General features: G+C 41.0%; 1 protein-coding gene across 5 annotated transcripts in view; it reads left to right on the forward strand.

Annotated features, from left to right (window-relative positions):
• Aatf (apoptosis antagonizing transcription factor) overlaps positions 1–23,846 on the forward strand; it is a 100,729-nt gene that overhangs the window by 68,055 nt on the left and 8,828 nt on the right. For 3 of the 5 annotated variants that reach the window (XR_015443271.1, XM_004870405.4, XM_021248675.2), the window contains one exon: positions 9,729–9,800. Coding sequence is in view for 4 of the 5 variants with exons in the window: in XM_004870405.4 (XP_004870462.1) it covers positions 9,729–9,800 (72 nt within the window). In the remaining variant the exon portion in view is untranslated. Of the gene's footprint in view, positions 1–3,842; positions 3,864–9,728; positions 9,801–23,846 lie in introns of all 5 variants that reach the window. The other 2 variants (XM_087191906.1, XM_087191907.1) reach the window with 1 other exon arrangement.

Consider the following 23,846-nt stretch of genomic DNA (forward strand, 5'->3'; position numbering starts at 1 on the left):
TTTAAGACAATTCCAGCTTTATTATCCACTATAGTGCCTTCTGGATATTAGGGAGAAAATGTGCTTTCATTATGATAGTAAAATTATAATACTCATCAGGTAATAAGATATGGTCATAACTATAAAAATAACAGATTAAGAAATCTCTGCTGAAAACTGTCTGTAGATTCACGAATTCCATAGATTGCACCCCATAGCTCCCCAGCTCCAGGTGATAGTATGCCTCTCTCTTGAGGGCCGGCCCACATTCTTACTTCAAGTGTGTACTTTAAATTCTGCCTCGTGTACCTCTTTATGCTTCTTTAAAAAAAAATCAACCAGTCAACCAATTAGTCAGTGTGGGCTAAGGGGTGTAGCTCAGTGGTAGAGCACATGTTTAGCCCTAGGTTCAACTCCCTGCACTACAAAAAAAAGAGGGGTAGACACGAATGTTGGAGAAGCAAGCACATTTCTGGTATGGCAGACAACTTAGGAGAACATAAATCTATTTTTTCTAAAATCAAAATACATTAATGAAAATTCTTATTTATCAAGTTGAAAGGAAAAAATCCCAGGATTTTGCTTTAGGAAAAATTGCTTTATTATATTAATTTATGGAACTTAACCTCACTAAACCGTTCAGTAGAGCTATGTGTCAACAAATTATGTAATTTTGTTCTTGTAACATTTTGGCAGTGGTTTAAATCCCTACATCCTCATATATCCAGAGACATTAAAATCTTATTCTGACAATAGGCAAGGGACAAATATTTCACTGAAACAGGGTTAAACATCAGGATGTAAAAAGTGGCTTTAGTGTCAGTCATGGAATAGGAACTGTGGTGGGTTTCTCTCACCTACAAGGGTGCAGATGGATGCAGGCAGTGGTGATTGGTGGCAGGTGCTGCAGTGTAAGTAACCCCACCCCATCTTTGAAAGAACGCAGACTCTTAGATGCATTATGCACAGAGAAACATCAGAGACTACTGAGTCCAGCCACACAGGCACAAAGAATAATATTTGCAAGAACATTTACAGGCCTGAGAGAGCAGGGGACCCATCTTGGGGATATAGATCTTTCTTAAATGCTAAGGGGATCAAGAGATGGCAGGAGAAGAGAAGGGAGGGAAAGGGGATGAAAAAAGGAATTGAGATGTGTTATGTACATGCACCAATTGCAAACAAGGAATGTCAATATTATGTACTGCAAATATGTACTAATTTTTTAAAATATGTTTTGGCAGAGACTTAAAGAATATGGGGAAGTAGCAGGGTAGGAGGCTGTAGGTGTTAGGTGAGTGCCAGATCATGGCCATGCTAAGACTTTTGGGCTTTTTTCTGTGGGTTCCAGTGAGAAAGTTTTTGAGCGGAGAAATGTTGTAGAAAGACCAGTTCTAGGGTTTGGTAGACATGGAATAGAAATTCATAAGGGCAAGAGCTGGGAGGAATAGGAGATGATGGCTTGATAGACATTAATACAGGTGAGTAGGTTGTACTTAAGAGCACATGTGAAGAGGTAAAAGAAAGTGAAAAGGTGAGTGATTCCTAGAGTTTCAGAGGGGTCTTGATAGATTATGGTATTATTGATATGTATATGGCGCAAGGAGGAAATCAATGTTTTGTCTTTCGAGGGAGAGCGTAGATTCAGCTTTAGAATATGTTGAATTTGATAGAATCCTGAGAAGTCCAAGTCTTGAGGATTTTGGTTTGTTTCTGTGTTGTGATGAGGATTGCACCATGGGGGCCTTGCACATGCTAAGCAGCCGCTGTACCATGGAGCTACATCCTACCTAGAGGTAAATTTTTGAGTTGAAAGGAAGATGGTGGCTGTTATGATTTAAAGCTAGATGTCCCCCAAGAGCCTCATAGGCGGGGCTTTCGGAAGGTTGCTGAATTATGGGTGGAGGAGGTGGGGACTGGTTGGCAGAGGCAGTCAGTGGGGGTGTAGCCTGGAAGTTTATCTCCCTCCCTGGTTCCTCTCTTCACTCTGATTCCTGGCCATATGCCCCTCTGTCATGCCTTCCTGCCTTGGAGCCAGCTGCCTATAGATTGAAACCTCTACAGACTGAGCAAAAAAAGCCTTTCCTCCTCTAAGTTGTGGGTGTCAGGTATTGGATCTCAATGATAGGAAAGTGGTATACCCCTGAAATCCAGTACTGTGGGAGGCTGTGGCAAAGGGATTGCAAGTTTGAACCCAGCCTGGGCAACTTCTCAATTTAGCAATACCCTGTCTCAAAATAAAAAAGAGCTGGGGGGGGGGGAGCGTGAAATGTAGCTCAGCAGGAGGACCCTGGATTCAATCTCTAGTACAGTGGGGGAAAAAAGACATACATATTTATAGTTGGGAAACAGTTTGATTGCTGTTTTCTAAGGAGTGTGTAGTATGACAGTAGTAAAGCCCTTGAGGAATGTCACCATAGAGGATAGAAGAAGACAGAGAGAACCCATAAAGAATGCTGAGGCAGAGTGATCACTGAGGACAAGAGAGAGTAAGAAAGCAGTGAAAGCAGGAGTGTGTTGAATAAGGGACAGGAATGCCTGGTGCCTCAGAGAAGGAAAGTAGGATAGGGACATTTCATTTGTGATCACACTTCTCCCATGGAGGTTCTCAGCTACCCTGGAACCACAAACTGAAGGACTTTCCAAATTTGAAAAGCCTATAGAATTTTTGCATTAACATTTACTGTTTTGATGGATTTACTTCATAGAAGCCTTTTGTATACCCACCAATATGCCGTCAAAAGACTGTGCTTAGGGACAGGGATTTAGCTCACTGGCATCGTGTCTGCCTGGCAAGCACAAGGTCTTGAGTTTGATCCCCAATACCAAAAAAAAAAGTTGTTTTTTATTTTAAAAAGACTATGCCTAATACCACTCAGTATGGTGGACCCTTGAGTTACAACCGGCCTCACATATGAACAACTTGGGTTATGAACAGAATTTTAGTTTTAACTTACAACCAAAGTCTTGAGTTATGACCTGAATTAAGTTGTCTTTCCTGTGTGGGGTTAATTGAGAAATCCTGGGTTAATGTCTCTGTAAAGCCACTGAGATCTTCCTAGAAGAAAGTGTGGCCTAAAATTATATAGGAGAGAGATTTTAAGGGCTGTGTAGAGGAGCCTGACCCTTCGATTGACCCTTTGGTTAATGACATTGTCACTATAGCAGAGTCCATAGATGTGCAGTACACGGTGGTGTTGAGGAACTGGTAGAGGAACACTCAGAGGAATTGTCTACAGAGTAACTTCAGCAGCTTCTGGCTGAGCAGCAGGGAATGGCAGCTGAGGAGCTTTCTGAAGAGGAGGGGAAGCATCAACAATCAGTGCAGCAAAATTCTTCTGAAATAAAGGAAATCCTGAAAAAATGGACAGAGCTACAGACATTTGTAGAAAAGACCCACCCAGACAGAAAAAGCCAGTTGTTGCATTCACTTGCTTAATGACAGTGGTCACGTCATACTACAGAAAAGTGTTAAATAAAAGATAGAGGCTGGCATGCTTGGCAGCTGGTTAGCTCAGTTGGTTAGAGTTAATAGCACCAAGGTTTTGGGTTCAATCCCCTTATGGGCCATAAACCTCTGGGCCAGGGATTTAGCTCAGTGGCACTGTGCCTGCCTTGCAAGTGCAAGGTCCTGAGTTTGATCCCCGGTACCAAAAGAAAAGACAGAAACGGGACAACCTGAGACCGGTTTTTAGTTCTGAAAAGGTTGAGAGACCTAGTGAGCCAGAAGCAGGTCCTAGTGGGCCACAGTCTCTCCCAGGGAGAGAAAGGATACCAGAGAGCCAGATTCCTGATGTTCTTATGGAAGAGGACTCTCCTTCCAAACAATAACCACCTTCCATTTCATCCTCCCTTCCTGCAAGCCAAAGATGTCAACTTAAATGGTGAGTACAGTATGAAACTGTTGTTTCTGGTAAACTAGGTACATTTTATAATTTTTTGGTGACTACCCTAAGAAAATTATTGATGTTTCTGGTAAACTACTCACAGTATACAACCCTTTTTTATTATGGAAAAGTTAGTTAAGGGGTGCTTTGGGAGGTTCAGAACACATTATGGCTATTTCCATGATTTCTTATGGGAAGAATAGTCTCAACTTACAACCAACTTGAGTTATAACCAGCCCTCACAAACGAAGTGAGTTTGTAAGTACGAATTGAGTTTGTAAGTCAAGGGTCCACTCTAGGCAAATACCACAGTAACCATTTTATGCAGGCCAGATCCACCACCAATACCTGGTCAAATCACTGGGCAAAAATTTGAAAAGAAATGATATATTTTGCATAGTCTTAAAGTAGCTCTCCCAAGATATTGTCAGTTACAAAGGAATAAATAATAACTTTGCAGTAGAGAAATTTAGATATCACCTAAACCAAATGTTCAAGATCAACACCACAAGTAATAAGACATATCTTCCCCCGCTGACTTCAGTAGAAAGATATAGCATTTTAGTGATGTTCTCTTTTTTTAAGGTACCGGGGATTGAACTCGGATCCTTGCGCTTGCACAGCAGATGGCGAAACCACTGAGCTAAATCCCTGGCCCTTTAGTGATATTCTTGGCAAAAATGCCCAATCTCAGCTTCATCATAATAAAACATCATACAAATCCAAATTGTGAGACATTCTACAAAATAACTGAACCAGTACTCTTCAAAAGTGTCAAAAGTAATGAAAAGAATGAAGAATTGTCACAGATTGGCAATAACTAAGCAGACATATGGAATCTTGAAAAAGGATACTAATGTTAAAATTGGTGAAATTTGAATAATATGTGTAGTGTAGTTATTAGTACTATACTAATGTTAATCTCCTGATTTTGATAATCACACTGTATGTGTGTAAGTTGTTAGCCTTAGGTATGGGGAGCTGGGTGGGGTATATATGAGCTCTTTATACTGTTTTTACAACTTTTCTATGAGTCTGAAATTATTACAAAGCAAAAAGAAAAGTAATAATGTCATGTGTATTGGATTTCTTTTTTTGTCACCAGTGCTCACTTTGCTTTCCTTTTGGCCATAAAGGTGAGGGATTTGGTTAGAATCAGAGAGGAAGCTTCATAACAGCATTGCGATGACTAACATGTTTGGAACTCTCACAGGCTGGTGCTGCTGAGCAGTTTATATGGACAGACAAAAGAGCACAGACTCCAGATCAGAACTGTGTAAATTTGAAATCTGACTTCTGTTTATTGGCCTTGAGACCTTGAGAAAGTTACTTTACATCTCTGTGCTTCAATTTCCTCATCTATGAAATGAGTATAATAATTGAAGTCACATCTCATAGGGTTGTTAGGCAGATTAAATGAGCTAATTCATGTAAAGTACAAAGAGAAGATAAGTAACTTACCCAGTATTACAGAGCTGGTAAGTAGCAAACTGGGATTTGAACTAATTGGTCTGATCCCAGAGCCTGTGCATCTAACCTCTGGTTATCGAGTTGTTGAGCACAGGCAGGAGGACCAACTGGCTCGTGTAGGCACCAGAATGACGTCTTGGCTACCTGAGCATCCTGTCCTAAAGGATTAGATTAAGTGGGCCAGGCTAGAGGAGAACACAGTCATACCAGGTGCTTGACTCTTTGAAACTCATCTGATTGTTTCTTGAAGCATTTTGTTGAGAAAATTTTGTCCTAGTGTTTGTTTGGCACTAGACATTCAAACTAGAACTTACAGATGTTGATTGCCTCGTGACTCACACAACCCTTTCCAGCAAACAATTTGTTAGGTTCTTATCATTTTTTAGTACTCATCACATCTCCCGGAACCAATTAACGACCAGTGCCAAGGTACTACTGTGTTATAAGTAATATTCTTTAGATTTCAAGAAGAATGGTGGGGTGTGCCAGCTGTTCTCATTGACAGCAGGTCCCACCATTGAACAGGTTTTGCTCTTTGTGATGAGGTTGGAAAGATACAAAATTTCCAGACTAATGTTATTCTTGTAGAATAATAGCAGGCTATTATAAATGATAGCCTAGTCACACTGGGCATGTTATTTGCTAGCTGGGTGCTAGAAAATAATTTATTTAAAAAGTGAAGCTGGGCGTGGCACACTTGTAATCCTAGCACTCTAGAGGCTGAGGCAGGAGGACTGCCATGAGTTCAAGGCCAGCCTGCATACTGAGACCTTGTCTCAAAAAAAAAAGTGAAATATTTGGGATTTTGGAAATAACAATTATTGATTGTTAGTATTTTTGCTGAACATTAATTATACACAAGTGGAATTAACCATAAGTAGTGATGCAAATGAATTAAACTTTCAGGGCTTTGATAATGAGATATTGAGGCATGGGGCACAGCTCGAAAGTAGAGCAGCCCAAGGGTTCCATCCCTAGTACCACTCGCAAGAAAAGAGAAGAAAGAGAGAAGTTTTACCGTGTTGGTTTCTTCTTCCACAATAAAGTTATACTTCTCTTTTTTTAGTATGGTTGGTGAAAGGCCTTCCAGGATTAAAATGTGCACACATCCTTGGCAGCACGAGGAGCAGATGAAATACACTGCATTAAGTATACATCACTCCATTGTCTTTAATCTAATTACCTCTTAACATCATTTGTCATCATATAGTTAAAGTTCTGGTATGTGTTGAATTAAGTGTAAAGTATTCTATGGAGTAGTGCTATCCAATAAAAATATGTATTACTCTGTGATTTCAAATGTTCTAGTAGCCACATTTAAAAAGGAAAAGGAGGCTGGCGATTTAGCTCAGTGGTTCCGCTGCCTGCCTTGCAAGTGCAAGGACCTGAGTTCGATCCCTGGTACCAAAAAAACCAAACAGACAAACAAACAAATAAAAAAACAATTAAAAAGGAAAAGGAAAAAGATGAACTTAATCTTAAAACTATATTTTATTTAAATATCAAAAATATGGGGGCTGGAGATTTGTGGTTTTGCCGCCTGCTGCGCAAGTGCAGGGACCCGAGTTTGATCCCCAGTACCTAAAGAAAAAAAAAATATGACTTCAGTTTATGATTTTAAACATTAATGATACATATTACATTATTTTCCGTCTTAAGTCTTTAAAATCTGGTATTTCTTATAATTACAGTATATCCCAGTTCAGATTTGATGCAGTTCAGTTGCTAAATACAGTATTAGATAATACAACCCTAGGGTATAAGTTCATGATCTTTGTCCAGAAAATGAATTAAACCTGTCTTTGGACAGAGCCAAGAACAGTATTTATTTTTTCAGATGGGCACCAAAGTATGGTAAAGTCTGAAGACATTTAAATTTTTTAAAAAATTGTTTGCACGCTGAGGATGTGGTAGCCAATGCCTTGGCGCATGCTAGGCAAGTGTTCTGCCACTGAACTGTACCCTTAGTCCCTTTCTATGAGTGTTTCTATAGGTTTGGTTTGGTTTTGAACATGTTTTCTTGAGACAGTCTTGCTGTGGTGCCCAGGCTGGCCTTGAACCCCGGGCCCCAGTGATCTCCCCACTGTAGCCACCCACGCAACTGAGACCCCAGGCGTGTGTGCCACCACACCCAGCTGATTTTACATTTTATTTGATTATGGTGTTTATCTTTTATATTTAAATAAAAAGATGATGTAAATATTTGTGGTCTTTACCTTGACAACCTTTGGGAGGGCATTTTGTTTCAGTCTTTCAGTTTTATCTATGTATATGTTTTAATTCAGCAGCTTTACATCTCAAAATTTCTATACCATAGAAAAATGTGAACACACTAATTTATGTATGAGCATCTTCATTTTGGCATTGTTTAATACATTTTTAAAAGAGGAGAACCCTATCAGTAAGAGGTTAAATATATTAACACAATGAAATAATCTGAACTATGAAAAACAAATAGCACATACAGTTCAGTAGGAGGGGGAGCATAATGCCAAATATGAATTGCAGTCATTCATAGCTGAGCAAGTGAGATACATTCTGAGAAATGTGATGTTAGGTGATCTCATCAATGTGTGAACACCATGGGGCAGTGATGGCAAACCTGTTAGAGCTTTCAGTTATAATGAACAGCCCCCTGCGACACACGTGCCAAAAGTTCGCCACCACTGTCACAGAGTGTCCTCACACAAACCTAGATATTACAGCATACTACACACCTCGGCTAGTGGTATGCTGTTGTACATGTCTCACCATCATTGACCAGAGTGTTGTTATGCAGAGCATGACTCTATATTACAGTCCTGTTTTTATATTAAAATATATTGTTTGTACATGGAAAATGCTACAACCAAATTAACACTTTTAATTAATAGTGATTATTTCTGGAGACTAGAAATACAGGAAACTTTTCAGTTCTCTGTACATTACTGTACTTGGATTCTTTGTATAAGAATTATATGTTAACCTTATAACTAGTGGGTTGCAAGCATATATTTTATTTATTTTTTTTTTATTTTATTTTATTTTATTTTTTTGGTACCGGGGATTGAACTCGGGACCTTGCACTTGAGAGGCAGGTGGTGGAACAACTGAGCTAAATCCCCGGCCCTATATGATAGTTTTTTTATGTTTTCTCCCTGTTTTACAAAGAGTAAAAAGTTGGAAGCAATGTACAGGATTAAAAATATGAAAATATATTATGATATTTCCATTCTTGGAATTGTATGTACCCATTAAGATATTATTTAGGGGACTGGGGATTTAGCTCAGTGGTTCTGTCAGCCGGCTCGCAAGCGCAAGAACCTGAGTTCAATCCCCGGTACAAAAAAAAAAAAATCACTGTGCAGAACAAATTATAGGTAGAAGAATTGAATTTTTGTGTAGGCTTTATTTTCCAAACTCTCTGTAGTGAATTTATACTTTTTCTGTTGAATTGAACAAAACGTAATCACTGTTATTCTTTGTTGAGAAAATAATGAAATTTGGGTGGCTTAATTATTTGATACATGTAAAAATGTTTCCAAAACTGTAAAAACATTCTACACATGAAAAATAATTTTTTGATAGTGTTTTGCTCACATAGCCTCTTCCATTATGATGGATAGAAAGGGATACCTCATTGAGTTCTTATGGTATAATTTGGTCTAATTAAGGTCATATATTTGTTCAGCCCCCTTTACCAGAGAATCTCAATGTATTTTATACAAAGTAAGCTTTTTCTATTGGTTGGAAATACGGGTACTCTAACTTAAATTTCTATAACACCTCTGTAACACCTCAGCTAAAGATCTTGGACTCAAACATGGCCTAAACTCAGTTGGTTCCTTCATTTAAAGACAGGGAAAGGGAAGCCCCACTGGGGCTGCTGCATGGAGGTGTTACAGAATCATAGGAGCCTTTTCTCACTCAGAGCCAGCGTCAGTGAGTGATAGCGTTGGTGAGGGTATTGCATTCAGGTGTTAAGACTGCTACGTGTGCTATTGCCAGCAGGTAGCTTTAATGACACTGAAAAATGATTAAGATGTATGCAGTGGAGCGAGATGAGGTAGTCGGGTCCTCATTGAGTTTTTGTCTAGAATAATGTTCAAGGGTTTGTATATTGCTCAAAGGCACAAGTGTATCTACTCATTTTTTGAGCTGTGATATAAATGGATATGTGTTGAACTATTGTCATTTACAATGTACCATTATCAGATTTTTTTTCTGAAGGATTAAGGAAAGAAAGGGAAAATGCAGTTGTGTGTGGTAAGCATCTATGAATTTTTCTCTGTTCTACTCTGGAGCCAATGTCCCTGTGATCAGCTCTGGAGTGTGTTAACTCATAGAATACATTTCCTTTGCTAGGTTAATAGTTACTAATGTCACTGTCTGATTGTTCCCTGGTTTGTTTAGGTTTCATGTCCTTAACAAGCTCCTGAGCTTCATGGCACCTATTGACCATACTACAATGAATGATGATGCCAGGTGAGTAATAGATTAATTATGTGCCTCAAATGGCTTCATGACAGCCTGATATTGACCTATTCTACAGCCTGTCGCCCCCTTGTTTCTTCTTATCAGTTAACCATTTGTCATTGGCATCATAGCAAGGTCCTTGTCACATGTCTTTACTCCCATAATTACTGTAAAGCCAAATCAAAAATTTCCATAAATCTCAATGCTGCCTCTGGTGGTTGGTTTGTTTTTGCTGTTTTGTTTTGTTTTCAGCTTTAATCTAGGACTCTAGATCATCTGAGTTCCTCTCTAGGACAGAGGGTCAGGACGGCACATGTGCATGCTGTGTGCATTGGGTCTTGTGCTTCATATGCTTCCTTAGGGCGGCTCTAGAGATTGAAGCAGAGCTGTGCATGCATTGTATTTGTTGGGGCTGCCATTGAGGATTTTGAGTGTTTTTATAAAAGAAGTACAGTACACACTCATTTTATACAGCTGAAATGGTGCAAATATACACAGAAAAGGAATGGATACTCGTATTACAATGAGTAACTGATTTTTAAAAAATACTGTAACTAGGACTGGGGATGTAGCTCAGTAGTGGAGCACTTGCCTAGCATGTGTGAGGCTCTTGCTTTAACCCCCAGGATAGGAGTAGATTCTTCTGTGTTTAGTAATTGGCATCCTACTATTGGTTTCCTCCTTTCCTGCATTTATTTACCACTCACTGATTTATTTTTAGTGATATGGACTCATGTGTTCCTATTTTGTTCAGTGAGTTGTTTTTGTTTTGATGTTAAAATTGTCCCAGATTAATGGAAGCCCCTTCAAGCTGGCTTGTGTCTTTTGAAGTGTCCCCCGTTGATCTTTGAGTATTTCTTTTTTTTTTTTTTTTTTTTGGTACTGGGGATTGAACTTGGGTCCTTGCGCTTTGAATATTTCTTTACTCTGTGGCGCAACAAGATATTTCAAGCTCATCTTATAACTTCCCAGTCAAGCTCTGAAGTCAGTCTTTCTTGAAGGATCTCTTGTTCTTTGAGGTGAGTGATGATCTTTAGAAACCAAGATCTGGACTCTGTGGTGCTCACTGTAGGTGGCAGTCATCATTTTCAGGCTCTCTCAGCTTGTGAACCTGGCAAGGTGTGAATATACATGGGCTTAGGGACCACAGTTAGCATCTCAGAGTGCTTCCTCTTGGGTCTGTGAGTTCTCTTTCAATATATGCTTGTTTTCTTGGTTTTTTTAATAATTGAAATTATAGCCTACTGTATTTTATATAATAGAAGCATTTTCATGCCAATAAAAATATTCAAAAATTTTTTGTTTGGGGGGGATGTGGTTCATTGGTAGAGCACTTGTCTAGCATGCCTAAGGCCCTAGGTTTGATCCCCAGCACCACACACAAAAACATAAAGATTAAAAAAAAATATTTAAATGACTATGCAGTATTTTTATAATACTTACTTAAATACTCACTGACTATTGAGATTTTTAAAGTATTTTAAATTGTCACTGTAAATAATGCCATAGTAGACATTTTTGAGAAGAACAGGTTTTTTTGAGTTTTTTTGGTATTGGGGATCGAACTCGGGTCCTTGGGCTTGCACAGCAGGCAGCGAAACCACTGAGCTAAATCCCCGGCCCATAGACATTTTTAAACATAAATATTTACCAAGTGAAATTACTGGTCATAATGTAGACACATGGAAGTTTTGCCAGCTTATCCTTCACTTTTTTATTTGAAAATAGTTTACTGCGATGCCTTATCATATTTTTATTCCCCTTGCCTGTAAAGTGGTAGGTCTTCAGGTTTAGGGAAACACAATTGTTCTTTTTCATTTGATGTGTTCAGTGCTTTGAGCCCGAAACATCTTATGGGTGGACCTGAGTACATTTACATTGGCTTTTGTGATCCCATATGTTCTCCTGTGCTTTGAAAGTGAATGCATAGGTATGCCTTTTTTTTTTTTAAATTTCCATCCCTTTTTATTTTTCATTCTGAGACACAGTCCTGCTAGATTAGGCTGGCCTCGAACTTGTGATCCTCCTGCCTCACACCCCCAAGTAGCTGAAAATAAGGCATGTGCCCCCAGGTTGGCTGTTGTGTCTGGCCTTTTTGTTTTTTGGGGTTTTTTTGGTACCGGGGATTGAACTCGGGTCCTTGCGCTTGCGCAGCAGGCGGCGAAACCACTGAGCTAAATCCCTGGCCCCTTGTGTCTGGCCTTTTTAAGAGTCAGTGTACAATAAACACATATTAGATTCCCCATCAGAATGGCATGAAAAATTTACATCAATAAGAGAAAAAATTAGGTGTTTAAAACTAAACCAAAGCCTTTTAGGTTAAAGTGAAACCTGGCTTAAATATTAGTGGCATCTGGACCAGGGATGTAACTCAGTGGTACTGCACCTGCCTGGCAAGCACAAGGTCCTGAGTTTGATCCCCAGTACTGGGGAAAAAAAGAAGAAGAAGAAAAGAAATAAAGGCAGTCTTTCATGTAAGCTATTTTAAAAAATATTAGTGGCATTTTTTTTTTTTTTTTTTTTTTTTGGCACCGGGGATTGAACTCGAGTCTTTGTGCTTGCGCAGCAGGCGGCGAAACCACTGAGCTAAATCCCCGGCCCTAAGTGGCATGTTTTGAAAATAGTTTACTGCAATGCCTTTATCATATTTTTATTTCAGTACTTCTAAATCATTTAGATCAAGATTCTGTCATTCTTAGTTGAGCTTTTTCTTACATTACCTGATACCCCAGAGATACATATTCAGAATTTTATATTTACTCATCATTTTGAGGGTTCATTTAGACATAAAAATTATTTGAGCCGGGTGTAGTGGTGCATACCTGTAATTGTAGCATTCGAAGGCTGAGGCAGGAGAATCGCTGTGAGTTCAAAGCCAGCCTGAACTACTTAGTGAGACCCTGTCTCAAAACAAAAATGTTTATTTGAAAATCACAGTACCATATAGGATTATTTTGGGATTGATCTATAAGAAACAGTCTGACTGTAGTAGCATACATAAATGCAAGTTTATTTTTCTAATAGGATCATTCTAGCAGAGTTAGACACTTGTTGGCAATGGCTTACCCTTGTTGATGTTAGCATCAGCATCTCTCGGTCTTGCCCTGTAGTCCCAAGATGGCTGCAGCAGCTTCAGCCCCCAAAACCTTCAGCCACCAAACCTCCCTTCCAAGGTAGGAAGAAGAAAAAAGCATGATGCCAGCCATATCTATGGTTTTTTCTTTCCTGGTTTTTTTTTTTTTTTTCTTTTGCAATGCTAGGTATGGAACCTAGGGCCTTGTGCATGCTAAGGTAAACAATGTACCACTGAGCAATACTCCTGCCCTGGCCAACTTTCCCTTGTACTTCATAGGCCACATCTGTGTTACATTGCCACCTCAGGTAAAACAAGCAAGGGAGAAGGGGTTGGTGGGAGTGTGTGTGTTGGGTACAGTCTGTGGCATTCTTTATGGTGGGGAAAAGGGCTGTCCTATTTGGAATGATTGTTAAATTGTTACTGTTCTCCAGCTGGTTTAACCACCTAACAAGGAATTTGTAATAGTCTTGTGGCTGGAGAACTGCACATTTTCCATTCCGTGTGTTTCCTGAGGATAGCAAGGCATGTGTCCATACCACTGCTCCTGCTTCATAGTTTGAATAGGCCAGGTTAACTGAGTATGGTAACTGGGTATTATCTCTCTCTGCTTCTAGTAGGAGACTTCCAGGGTCAGTTGTTTCTCAGCATTAGAAGCTTGCCCTACTTTGTTTTACTTTAGTGGAAAAACTGAAGTGGAAATAATCTACTACCGGCAGCCCTCTTTGTCCATAGGTTCTCCATCCCATTTAGCCAGCTGCAAATTGAAAATACTCAAGGGAAAAAAGTGTGTGTGTGATGAACATACACAGATTTTCCCCTTATCATTCCCTAAACAGTACAGCATACAGCTATTTATGTAATACTACATCATAGTAGGCATTAGGAGTAATCCAGAGATGACATAACCTAGGCATTGGTGGCGAACCTACGGCATGCATGCCCCATCTGGGTGTTTATCATTGAACACTCTAAAAGGTTCGCCATCAGTGACCTAGAGAATGTGCATAGGTTACATACAAAGCACTTAGCATGGTGCAAAGGCCCTAGGTTTGATCCCAGTACTAAAAAAAAAAAAATTGTTTACTTGTAAGATGGGATGAAGAGAGACTTTGAATATTTTATCTTTATATTTCTGTTTGGCCATCTCTAATCTTTGCCATGGGGATGGATTCATTTTAGTTCTTGTGAAAAACTAAACTCTGAAGCAGTAACACCAAACTGTTTATTGCTGGGTGGAATGAAGTAAAAGACATGTTTAACTTCCTGTTGTATGTGTTTCTGTAATGTTTGAATTTTTAACAGTACGTTTGTATTTATATCATTTATTTCAACAGAAAAAAGATATTTTCACTTTGAAAATTACATGTATAAAATAGGCAGCTAGAAAGTTCTGATTATTTCTCTATTGAAGTATAGAAATGAAAGGTCTCTCACCCTGGTTTCTGCACAAACTAGCTTTCAAATGCTCCTTTTTAAGCAGCCCCACCCCCCACCCCCAATTATGGCAAAACACAGGTAACCTGACATGTCCTGCCCAGCTGATCCCTTGTCACTAGGGCAGCTCCTCTGTGGTTCCTGGCTTACCTGTTCTGTGGAGGGAGCCCCCTCTAGGCCTCAGTTGTTCCTAGTTCCGGTTTATTGTCCACAGACAAAGCTAAATTGGATTAATTCACAGTGGTGAGTAATTTTGGGGGGAGTCTGAGTGCTCATCCTTCAAGCTCCCATACTCTGTCCATGTTGAACTCAGTAAACATGCAGTTGGACTGAATTGAGACTGGAACCACTGGCTCTCATTAAGGGCAAGAAGAAAAGAAGTGCTTTCTTTAAAAGGGTAGTAGTGTCTTCATATTTTTCCTCCTGTGATCTGGTCATGTAGTGCTATTTAGTTTTTGCTGGTACAGATATTTTTTCTGCCAGGCATGGTAGTGCACATCTGAAATCCCACCCTTTAAGAGGATGATGCAGGAGGATTGCCACGAGTTTGAAGCCAGCCTGAACTACTACCCAGCAAGACCCTGTCTCAAAAAAAAAAAAAAAATTTTTTTTTCTCATGCTTGGAATTTTTCTCTTCAAGTGATCTATTAAAAAAAAAGGGCCGGGGATTTAGCTCAGTGGTTCTGTCACCTGCCTCGCAAGCGCAAGGACCCGAGTTCAATCCCAGGTACCAAAAAAAAACCCAAACCTTTTTAAATGCAAAGTAGCTCAGCTGAGTCCTTGTGTTACCAAATTTCCCCTTGGGGACATATACTTGGGATAGTGGTTTCACCGCTTTCAGGCCTCTCTTGTTAGGTCTAATGTAACCCCTGATACTCTGTAAGCACCGGCCCAGTAGAGCTGTACTCTTCTGCATCATGAAGCATGGTTTCTCTTGCGTGCCTGATGAACATTCTCAGCACTGAAATTCCTTGTCACTCTTGTGTTACACATTTGCATGGAGGTTACTTCAAGCCTAAACATGACACTGGCTTTGCTGAATCCTTGATATTCTTCACAGGCAGCTCCCGGGGAACCACTGTCTCTGCCCTTCTATCATCTTGGCTGCTTGCTGCGAGGCAGGGAATCCTGTGATTGTGTTATTGAGCAGAGAGGAGAGAGGGTTGACATCTCACTGGTAGGGCACCCTACTGAGCACATTGTCACACGGAAGAGCAGTAGGTCACCAGGTACTTGTGTGATTTACAGGGTTGCTATTGGCTCCTGTGTTGAAGTTACCTAAGCTCCTGGAGGAGATTTTAGAAACAGAGCTTACTTTACATGGTATAAAACCCCAGGGTTCTGTTAGACCAGAGGGAGTTTGCTGTGAAAAAGCAAAGGATCTCGTACTGTGGTTCAAACAGAGTAAAGAATTCGGGCCTTACTGAAATACTTAACTATTTTTTATGTGTTTTAGGCAAACTTTTCTGAGTCTTCATCATTTGTTGTGTGGATGGAAGTCAGGGGCAAATGCTCATGTGATTGTTGGGAGAAGCAGGGCTGAGTGAGGCAGGTAGACAGGTGTTGCTGTGCCGGCCACTGTGGCAGGCTGGGGAAAAGGGTCCTGGCAGCTGCCCACTCGGGAGGCGTGGTTTGGTTTGTCAGCAAGGAAAGGTCCAAGTGACAGCTGGATGTGACCCAGAGAAGATGGGAGTTTGCCTTGCACAGCTGCTGTTTTAAAGAGGGGTTATCAGATAAATTTGATTCTAGCAGTGTTCATTCAACGCGTAGGTTATTGTATTTTTCTGCATAGCTTTTTTTTCTTATTCCAAAAATGGCAGCAACATTGACATTCCAGAGATACTCCATTCCTTTGTAAAGAACTTAAATACTCAATAGGAAAGGAAGGGTTTCAGTTTCAGCACCCATTCTCCCCCAAAATTAAAAACCACCTTTCCCACTCCTTTTATAAAGCTTCTGGCTTTAAAAAAGAACAAGGAGAGGATCCTTTGCTGGGAAGTACTAAGCACCAAATGCATTATTGTTTAAACCTGAGGTTTTAGAAAAGAAATGCACAAATGTAATCTCGTCTTACAAGTGCTTTGTCAACGTCCTTGCCACGTTGTTTGGGAGGTGCCATGGCATAATAGAATTCACACAGACAGTTTGTTGTCACCTTGCCTTTTTTATGTATGGGTTTGCACCCTAAAAATAGGCATATCCTACCACCCTACTGATGATACTCCTTTCCCCACTGTAGCTCAGAGGTTGCCTTAACCATCTCTCACTCCTCCTTCCCTGCTTTGCCTGTCTTTGATAGAAATGTGCACTGATCACGGTGAAATATTCTGGTGTAGCTTGCTCAGCATTTGAGAGCACATCTGCTAATAACCCCAGAAATACCCTCCATAGATCATTTTCTCTTGGTTAAAAACTCACAGGCAAGAATCTTTAAAATACAGTTGTTTTCTCTGAGGCTTCTTATCTCCTAAAGGGACACAGGTTATTCTGACAGGTGAAACAAGTCCAAGCAAATATGCAACATTGATCTAATCAGTGGGAACAAGAGCAATGCTTTAACTGGTGCTACCTTTTACCAGCATCATTAAAGGCTCCCATTACTCTTTTATTAGTGGCTACCTCTCTTCCTTAATCAGATTACAGAACAAACATAACTCATAGCAGTGATTTGATCTCTTGTTAAAGAGGATTACAGCTTTGCATTAACTCGGATTGACACAGTTTATAATTCGCTCGTTGCTACTCAGGTGGGTGGTGTCACATTTAACCCCTCCAGCAGTGCTGAGGGGAAAGGACCCCCATGTATTATCATTAAAGATGGCACCCAGTCCAGAGCCAGGAGGCCTGGGGCTTCCCACTAGGAAAGTCAGAAAGGACAAAGGAAACACTCTCAAGTTCAAGCCTTAGACTTGGGCTAGAGTCTTCAAAGTAGATTGCAACCCAAGTTCGATCCCCGGTACAAAAAAAAAAAAAAAAAAAAAACCTAGATTGCAAAGAAAACACTACTTTGTTTCTTCTCTTTTTCTTGATTTGCTAATATTGAGCCATATTATACACACACACTCCCGTGCCACACACAACTGGGGATTGAACCTAGGGCCTTCCCATGAGCTGCTGCCCCAGCCCTTTTATTTTTTATTTTGAGATATGTTGGCCAGACTGGACTCAAACTTGGAGTCCTCCGCCTCCCAAACTGCAGGGATTACAATTACGTGCCACCATACCCAGTTTGTTCAGCCTTTTATTCTAGAGAATTTGCATTGTCAAATTGAAGCCTTGGTTTCAAGCAGGAGGTAGGGTGATAAAAGCACATCTCCAAAGATTCCAGATGCTGAACAGATAAATCCTTCAGAATGGAGCTTCTTGACCCCAGTTCTCATTCTCAGCATTTCTTCAGAGAATTGTAAATTCTCTTTTTCTTTCCCAAAGGGATATTTCACAGTCTTTAAAGTGAGTATAGATGTTTCTCTTAAGAATTTGTTGTCTTAAAGTTCTTTTACTTTGTTATTATTGGCTTTCTAAAAATATTATATCTTACAAATTTTATATTAATCACAAGTATCTTGCCAAGTGGGTAGACAATGGCTAAGTTTTTGTTTTACTCTACATTAGTTATTCATGTGTATTATTGTTTTCCACATGAGCACAGAGCCAACATTAGGTTGCTGAGACTTATCCATCCTAAGTCTGCCACCTATTTCTGATTGACAGTGAAATGACATAGGTGAACATCACATCCACTTATTGAGTATTTGCTGTATCTTAGACCTTGCACCAAGCCCCTTGCATACATTTTCATTCAATTTCTGTGGGAAACTAATACAGTGGTTAACATCTGCATATTATAATACTGCTAAGGTATAGAGCTAGTGAGTAACTCGCCCAAGTTAGATAGCAAGTAGCAGAAACAGTATATGCATCTGGGAATACAGCTCCTGCCCCCTATTGCTGTTTCTGGGAAATTGCCAAATTTTAGAAATAGATGGGAATAATATGCCAAAGGCAAGTGCCCTCCCACCAGCCTTTTTTTTGTGTAAATACTTTGTAAATACTTTATAAAGATATATGCGTATACATTGGGATCTTTTTTCCAGTTAACTTAGTATTGTAAGCATTTTAATGCCATTAATTAAAGAGCTCTAATAATATTGTACACTCTGTGAGGCTGAGGCAGGAGAATCACAAGCTTGAGTCCAGTCTGGGTAACTGAACGACTTAGTGAAATCCTGTGTCAAAATAAAACATAAAGGGCCGAGGATTTAGCTCAGTGGTTCCACCACTTGCCTTGCAAGCTCAAGGTCCCAAGTTTGATCCTCAGTACCAAAAAACAAAACAGAAGAAAAAAAGGAACAGGAATATAGCTCAGTGCGAGACCCCTGGGTTCAATCTCTGATACCTAAATAAATAACATTATAAAATTCTATTATGGAATGTTTATACTGTGAGACATGTAGGTTTTTCTTTCACTTGCAATAATGTTGCACTGAGCATATTTATGCAGAAACCTATGTTGTAGGTTTTACTTATGTTTTAGAATAGGTTCTTAAAAGGGTGATTCCTGAGTGTCCCTTGTAATAAATCTTTTTTTTGGTACAGGGGATCGAACTCAGGACCTCCCACTTGCCAGGCAGGCATGGCGCCACTGAGCTACATCCCCAGGCCCCTTGTAATGAATCTTGATGGGTTGTTTTACCTGTCCCCTTTGCTGCCAGCTGAGGCGTATGCCATTGCACCTTTGCTAATAGGAAGTTATATTTTAGAAGTATTTTCACTTTTAATATGCTGTGTTCTCACTCTTATTTAAAAGTTAATAGCAGGGCCAGGGATTTAGCTTAGTGGTTTCGCCACCTGCTGTGCAAGCACAAGGACCCGAGTTCGATCCCCGGTACCAAAAAAAAAGTTAATAGCAGATGATGCCTTATTGAGGACCTACCGTGTGCTAGGCTAAAATATATTTATTTATACTTTATATTTTTTTGTCAAGCATGTGTGATTTTTTGGTTGGTTTGTTTGTTTTTGAAACAGGGTCTTGCTATGTAGTTCAGGCTGGCCTCAAACTCAAGGTGATCCTCCTGCTTTGGCCACCCAAGTGCTGAGTGCTGGTATTACAGGTGTGCGCCACCACGCCCAACCTTAGTGTCTGTGTTTTTATCCTTTGTGCATTTTTCTCTTTGAGCTCCAGTTTTCCTTTGCAGTTTGTATTAAGTGTATTATAATTATTTACCATACTGATATTTTTGGTAAATTTTTGCCATTTTGCTTGCCTGTTAATGTTAATGATTCTTACTGGTCACGTATAAATTTGATTTTTAATCAAATACATAAAAATCTTTTTTCTCCATTGCTTTTATATTTAGGCAATTCGGGCCAGGGATTTAGCTTAGTGGTTCCGCCACCTGCCTTGCAAGCATAAGGACCTGAGTTCGATCCCCAGTACCAAAAATAAATAAATAAATATATTTAGGCAATTCTTCCTGTATCCCAGGGTTGGTTTTTCTCCTGTACTTTCACTTACTTTCATCTGATATTGATCAGTGGTTTCCACCTTCCATTTCTACTGCCAATTTGAATCCGGATCTCCCCCTCCCCCTCCCCCTGCCCCTTCCCCCTCCCCCCCTTTCTCAGCCCTTTCCTGTCACTCTGTTGTTGGGGATGGAGCCCAGAGCCTTGCACCTGCTCACGTGCTGGACAAGTGCTTTACACTGAGCTACAACCCCAGCCCCAAGTCTTTCTTTGCCTTTTTAAGTTTCCACTTAGCACTTAGACCATCACACTAACAGCTTCTTAAGCACTGTCTCTGATCTCCTCAGCCCATTGGATCTCCACATTCACCTTCCTCACTTACCACGCAGAGCTCACCTGCTCTTCTTTGCCTACGGAAAAAATCCACACTCTCAGGCCTTTACTGGAGACCTTCAGTTACTTGTCACCTTGCTGCGACCTTTCTCTCCTTGCCATCTGCTTCAATAGCACACACTTGTGCCATCCAAGGTGGCCCCTGCTGTCCCAGGAGCACACTCCCTGCCCCTCTTCCGTGTCTTCATCCTGCTTCCTTAACCTGGAGCCTCTCCCAACCCCAGCCTGCTCTGTCCTTCGCCGTGGAAACTTCCCAGTCCTTGAGGAGACACAGGTGTCCCCCAACCCCCACCAAGCAGGTGGCTTTCTCCTTTGAACCTGTTTTATTTGTTCCTCTTTAACAGTATTTGTTAACAGTTCACAAAAGTGCTTATGAGGGTTTGGTTTGGTTTGCTAAGAATGTTAAACCTCTTAAGGAAGTAGTCATGTTTTCTGGAATCTTGGGTTTGATGTCATCGAGGTTTTACACTCACACATTTGGGATAATGTATTTTAACTCCAACGGTGTCTTGCCTTATATAGCATTTTCCAGCACAGGTATTTCTTATTTAAGGGCTTTCTCCAGTTCCTGTCAGCCCTCTTTTAGGTAGGAGCATGGCCAGGATGCTCAAGCATACCGTGCACCCCAGTGCTGACATGCAGTGTGATGTGCAGACATCTCTATGTTTCTTGTTTTTTCCTTATAAAGTAAAAATAGTCCTTCTTGTTCATTAGATTCTTGAGGATGAAATGCTCTTTTTAATTTTTTGTTTCTGAGGCTGTTTTAAATGTAATCATTACAGGTAATTATATAAACAAAATTTGTGCTTTCATGTACAGTATCTGTACATTCTGCCACTGTCTCTTTCCCTGCAACATGGACAGACACCCATTTGTTGCAAACCTAAAAACAATTGATTACAGGCTTCCTGTCTGAGATGCCTTTGAAGGCCTTCAGCTTACAAGTCCGTGCAATTGCTGGTAAGATTATTTTTGCAAACAGTCCTATAAAATGGATGAAGAGGAGTTTCTTGCCATTTACTGAAATCTCCAAATCATCCAGCTCCTCTGATATACTGTCCTCTGCTCCCATGGCACTCTGTACATGTCCATGTTATATATAGTGCTCCCCACAAGTTGCCTCCTAATTATTTGTGGTGAATGTCTCCATTCTAGACCATTGCATGGCTGGAGGGCCAGCTCCTTATTTTGTTCATGGCTCATGGCCATGTTGGAAAAGCCCCAGAAATAAAAGATCCAACTCTGGGACTTCTCATTCCCAGCTCTTTGATTAGAGGGTTTTGGAAGTCATTTTTAGTTAGGATGAACTGTGGGGAAAGGGCTTTCAAGAACACTCTTATTTTTTCATCACTTCCAAGAGTGTAACCTTTAACTTTGTATTCTACCCTAGGTTTTCTCCTGGCCATCTTAGCCGTGTTATTTATATCAGGTTTGGTTTCTGGTGGCCCTCTTGGAAAGTATTGGTTACTATGGAAACAGAGAGGCCCGATAGGCCTCTGTGATGACCAGTTATGGCTTTAGGTCAGTTTTTTGGACTGTTTTCACAATTTGTTTTAATAAGAAAACAATTCTGAAATGGATTCTGTATGTGCATTAACAAGGCATGATAAAACCCAGTTGCCTTTGTTACTTTTAATGTTGGTATTAAGTGTCAAATCAAGAAGGGATATGTAGATAAAGGGCATTGCCTATTCTGCTGAGTTCTGTCCTGAGAAGAAGCTGTTACTAATACCCTGGGAAATGAGGTCTTGAATGAGCCATGAGCACACCTTGTCTTCCATCCATTGTCTCCCTCTGGGGAGCAGAGCACTTTATAAACATTAACTCTTTTACCCTCTGGGCACCTCCACTTAAAAGGTAAATAAGACTGAAGGCTCTTTCCTCTCCAATATAGCTGAGGAAACATCAGCTGGAGAGGGAAATTACTTGGTCAGAGGCAGGTGAAGCGTGGTGGCCCGGTGTGTGGGGTCCCACCAGTGTGGCCCGCATAGCAGTGGTGGTCACTAACACCGAGAGCCGCATCCTGTACGCTTCTCTTTTCCACTTCTCTGATGCTGGTGGGGGCTGGGCCTTTTGTCTCTTGTGTGGAATGTGAAATGCTGCAAAGACGAGCAATTGTTCTTCAATGCTTTGTGCTCCTTTATAAGAAAGAAGAAATCAATACACATTTTCTCATACACACACTTGGCAGCACTCTGCCTCCTCTTCTACAGCTCGATCCTGCAGGGGAAGGCACACGTATGCACTAACCAGACCCCCCAGCTTCCAGGGGAAGGAATGCAGATTCCTCATTTTGCACTTCGCAGTCAAGCTTTTTAAAGGCAGTTGTATAACTGGCCAGAGGCCATCAGACTGCTGACCCACCAGGACTGGGTGGTGAAGCTGGGGGGCAGCGATGGTCTTCTTGCCCATGTTCACAACCCCAGGAGTGTCAGGCTGTACCCCTGGAGAAGGTTTACCTGGCAGGTGTCTGACCCAAACCTTCCTTTTTCCAGACTGTTCTCTTTCTTGCAGAGGAGGGATGAAGTTCTTTGGAGGATCTGTTAGAAATGGAAAAAAGATGGAAGCAGCAGTTTGCATTTTAAAAAATTAATACAAGCAGGCCTGGGGATTTAGCTCAGTGGTGCTGCCGCTTGCCTTGCCGAGTTCAATCTCTGGTACCAAAAAAAAAAAAAACAAGCATAAACTGTCCAGACACAAGCCCTATCCCTGATTGGGTTTTATTTTTTAATTATAAAATATGGAATTGCCGGGGATTTAGCTCAGTGGTTCTGCCGCCTGCCCCACAAGCGCAAGGAGCTGAGTTCAATCCCCATTACCAAAAAAAAAACAAAAACCAACTCAATGGGAAATAAAATATGGTAGTGATATCTGTAGTTTTGTGTTACAGCTTACTGTCCTTGAACAGTTAAGTGTGGAATGACAGAATTTGCGGCCATTCTGAACAGCAGCAGTAGTTTGGGTGACAGAACAGCCTTGCAGGTGGCTCAGCTATTCTGCGTGGTGGGGGTGGCTCTGGGGTTGTGGGGCAGGGGCTCAGGCTGCAGGCCTCCTGCCCACAGAGGCACCTGTTAGAGCCCAGAGCAGGCCCAGGGTCACCAGGCAGGGTGCTGAGGAGAGGAGGGCTGAGAGCCAGCATGGGACAAGGGAGCTGGAAGACGAGGGTCGAGGAGCCCCAGGCGAACACTGGCCCTGAGTGGTAGGGCGGAGCAGCCGGCAGCAGGTGGACACTTCACTCTTGGGATCCTGCAGCACGTCCCTCCGTGTTGCCGAGTTGCTGCCTTGTGTCTGTTTGCTCAGTAGTTACGGTACTGCCTTCACATTTGATGTAGTCCTGAATTTCTAAGCAACTCATTACCCAAAGTGGTAGCAGAGTGCCTTGCTGAAACACTCTGGCCGAGCATGAACACCCTTGCTAATTTCTGCAGGTTTGGACCCCACACAGCTTTAGGTTAAAGTGGAGCTGAGTGGTGCGCCCTGTGCCCGGCAGCAGTTCTGGTGCGGATACAAATATAGCCGGGTGTCAGCCTCACCTTCCCTGCGGTAGGAGGGGTGATTCACGTCTAAGCAGTGAAGCATCTCCTGGCTTTAACAGGAGCTGTTAGAGGGGCTGCTGTTTGAACAAGGAGCTTCATCTTCCTGAAGCAGCAGTCACAAAACCGTAAACACAACACCAGCCAACTCTATTG

Source organism: Heterocephalus glaber, unplaced genomic scaffold (genome assembly GCF_053883595.1).
Source record: "Heterocephalus glaber isolate CG9 unplaced genomic scaffold, H.glaber_assembly_v1.0 deba00001564, whole genome shotgun sequence".
In the NCBI taxonomy this organism is placed as follows: domain Eukaryota; kingdom Metazoa; phylum Chordata; class Mammalia; order Rodentia; family Bathyergidae; genus Heterocephalus; species Heterocephalus glaber.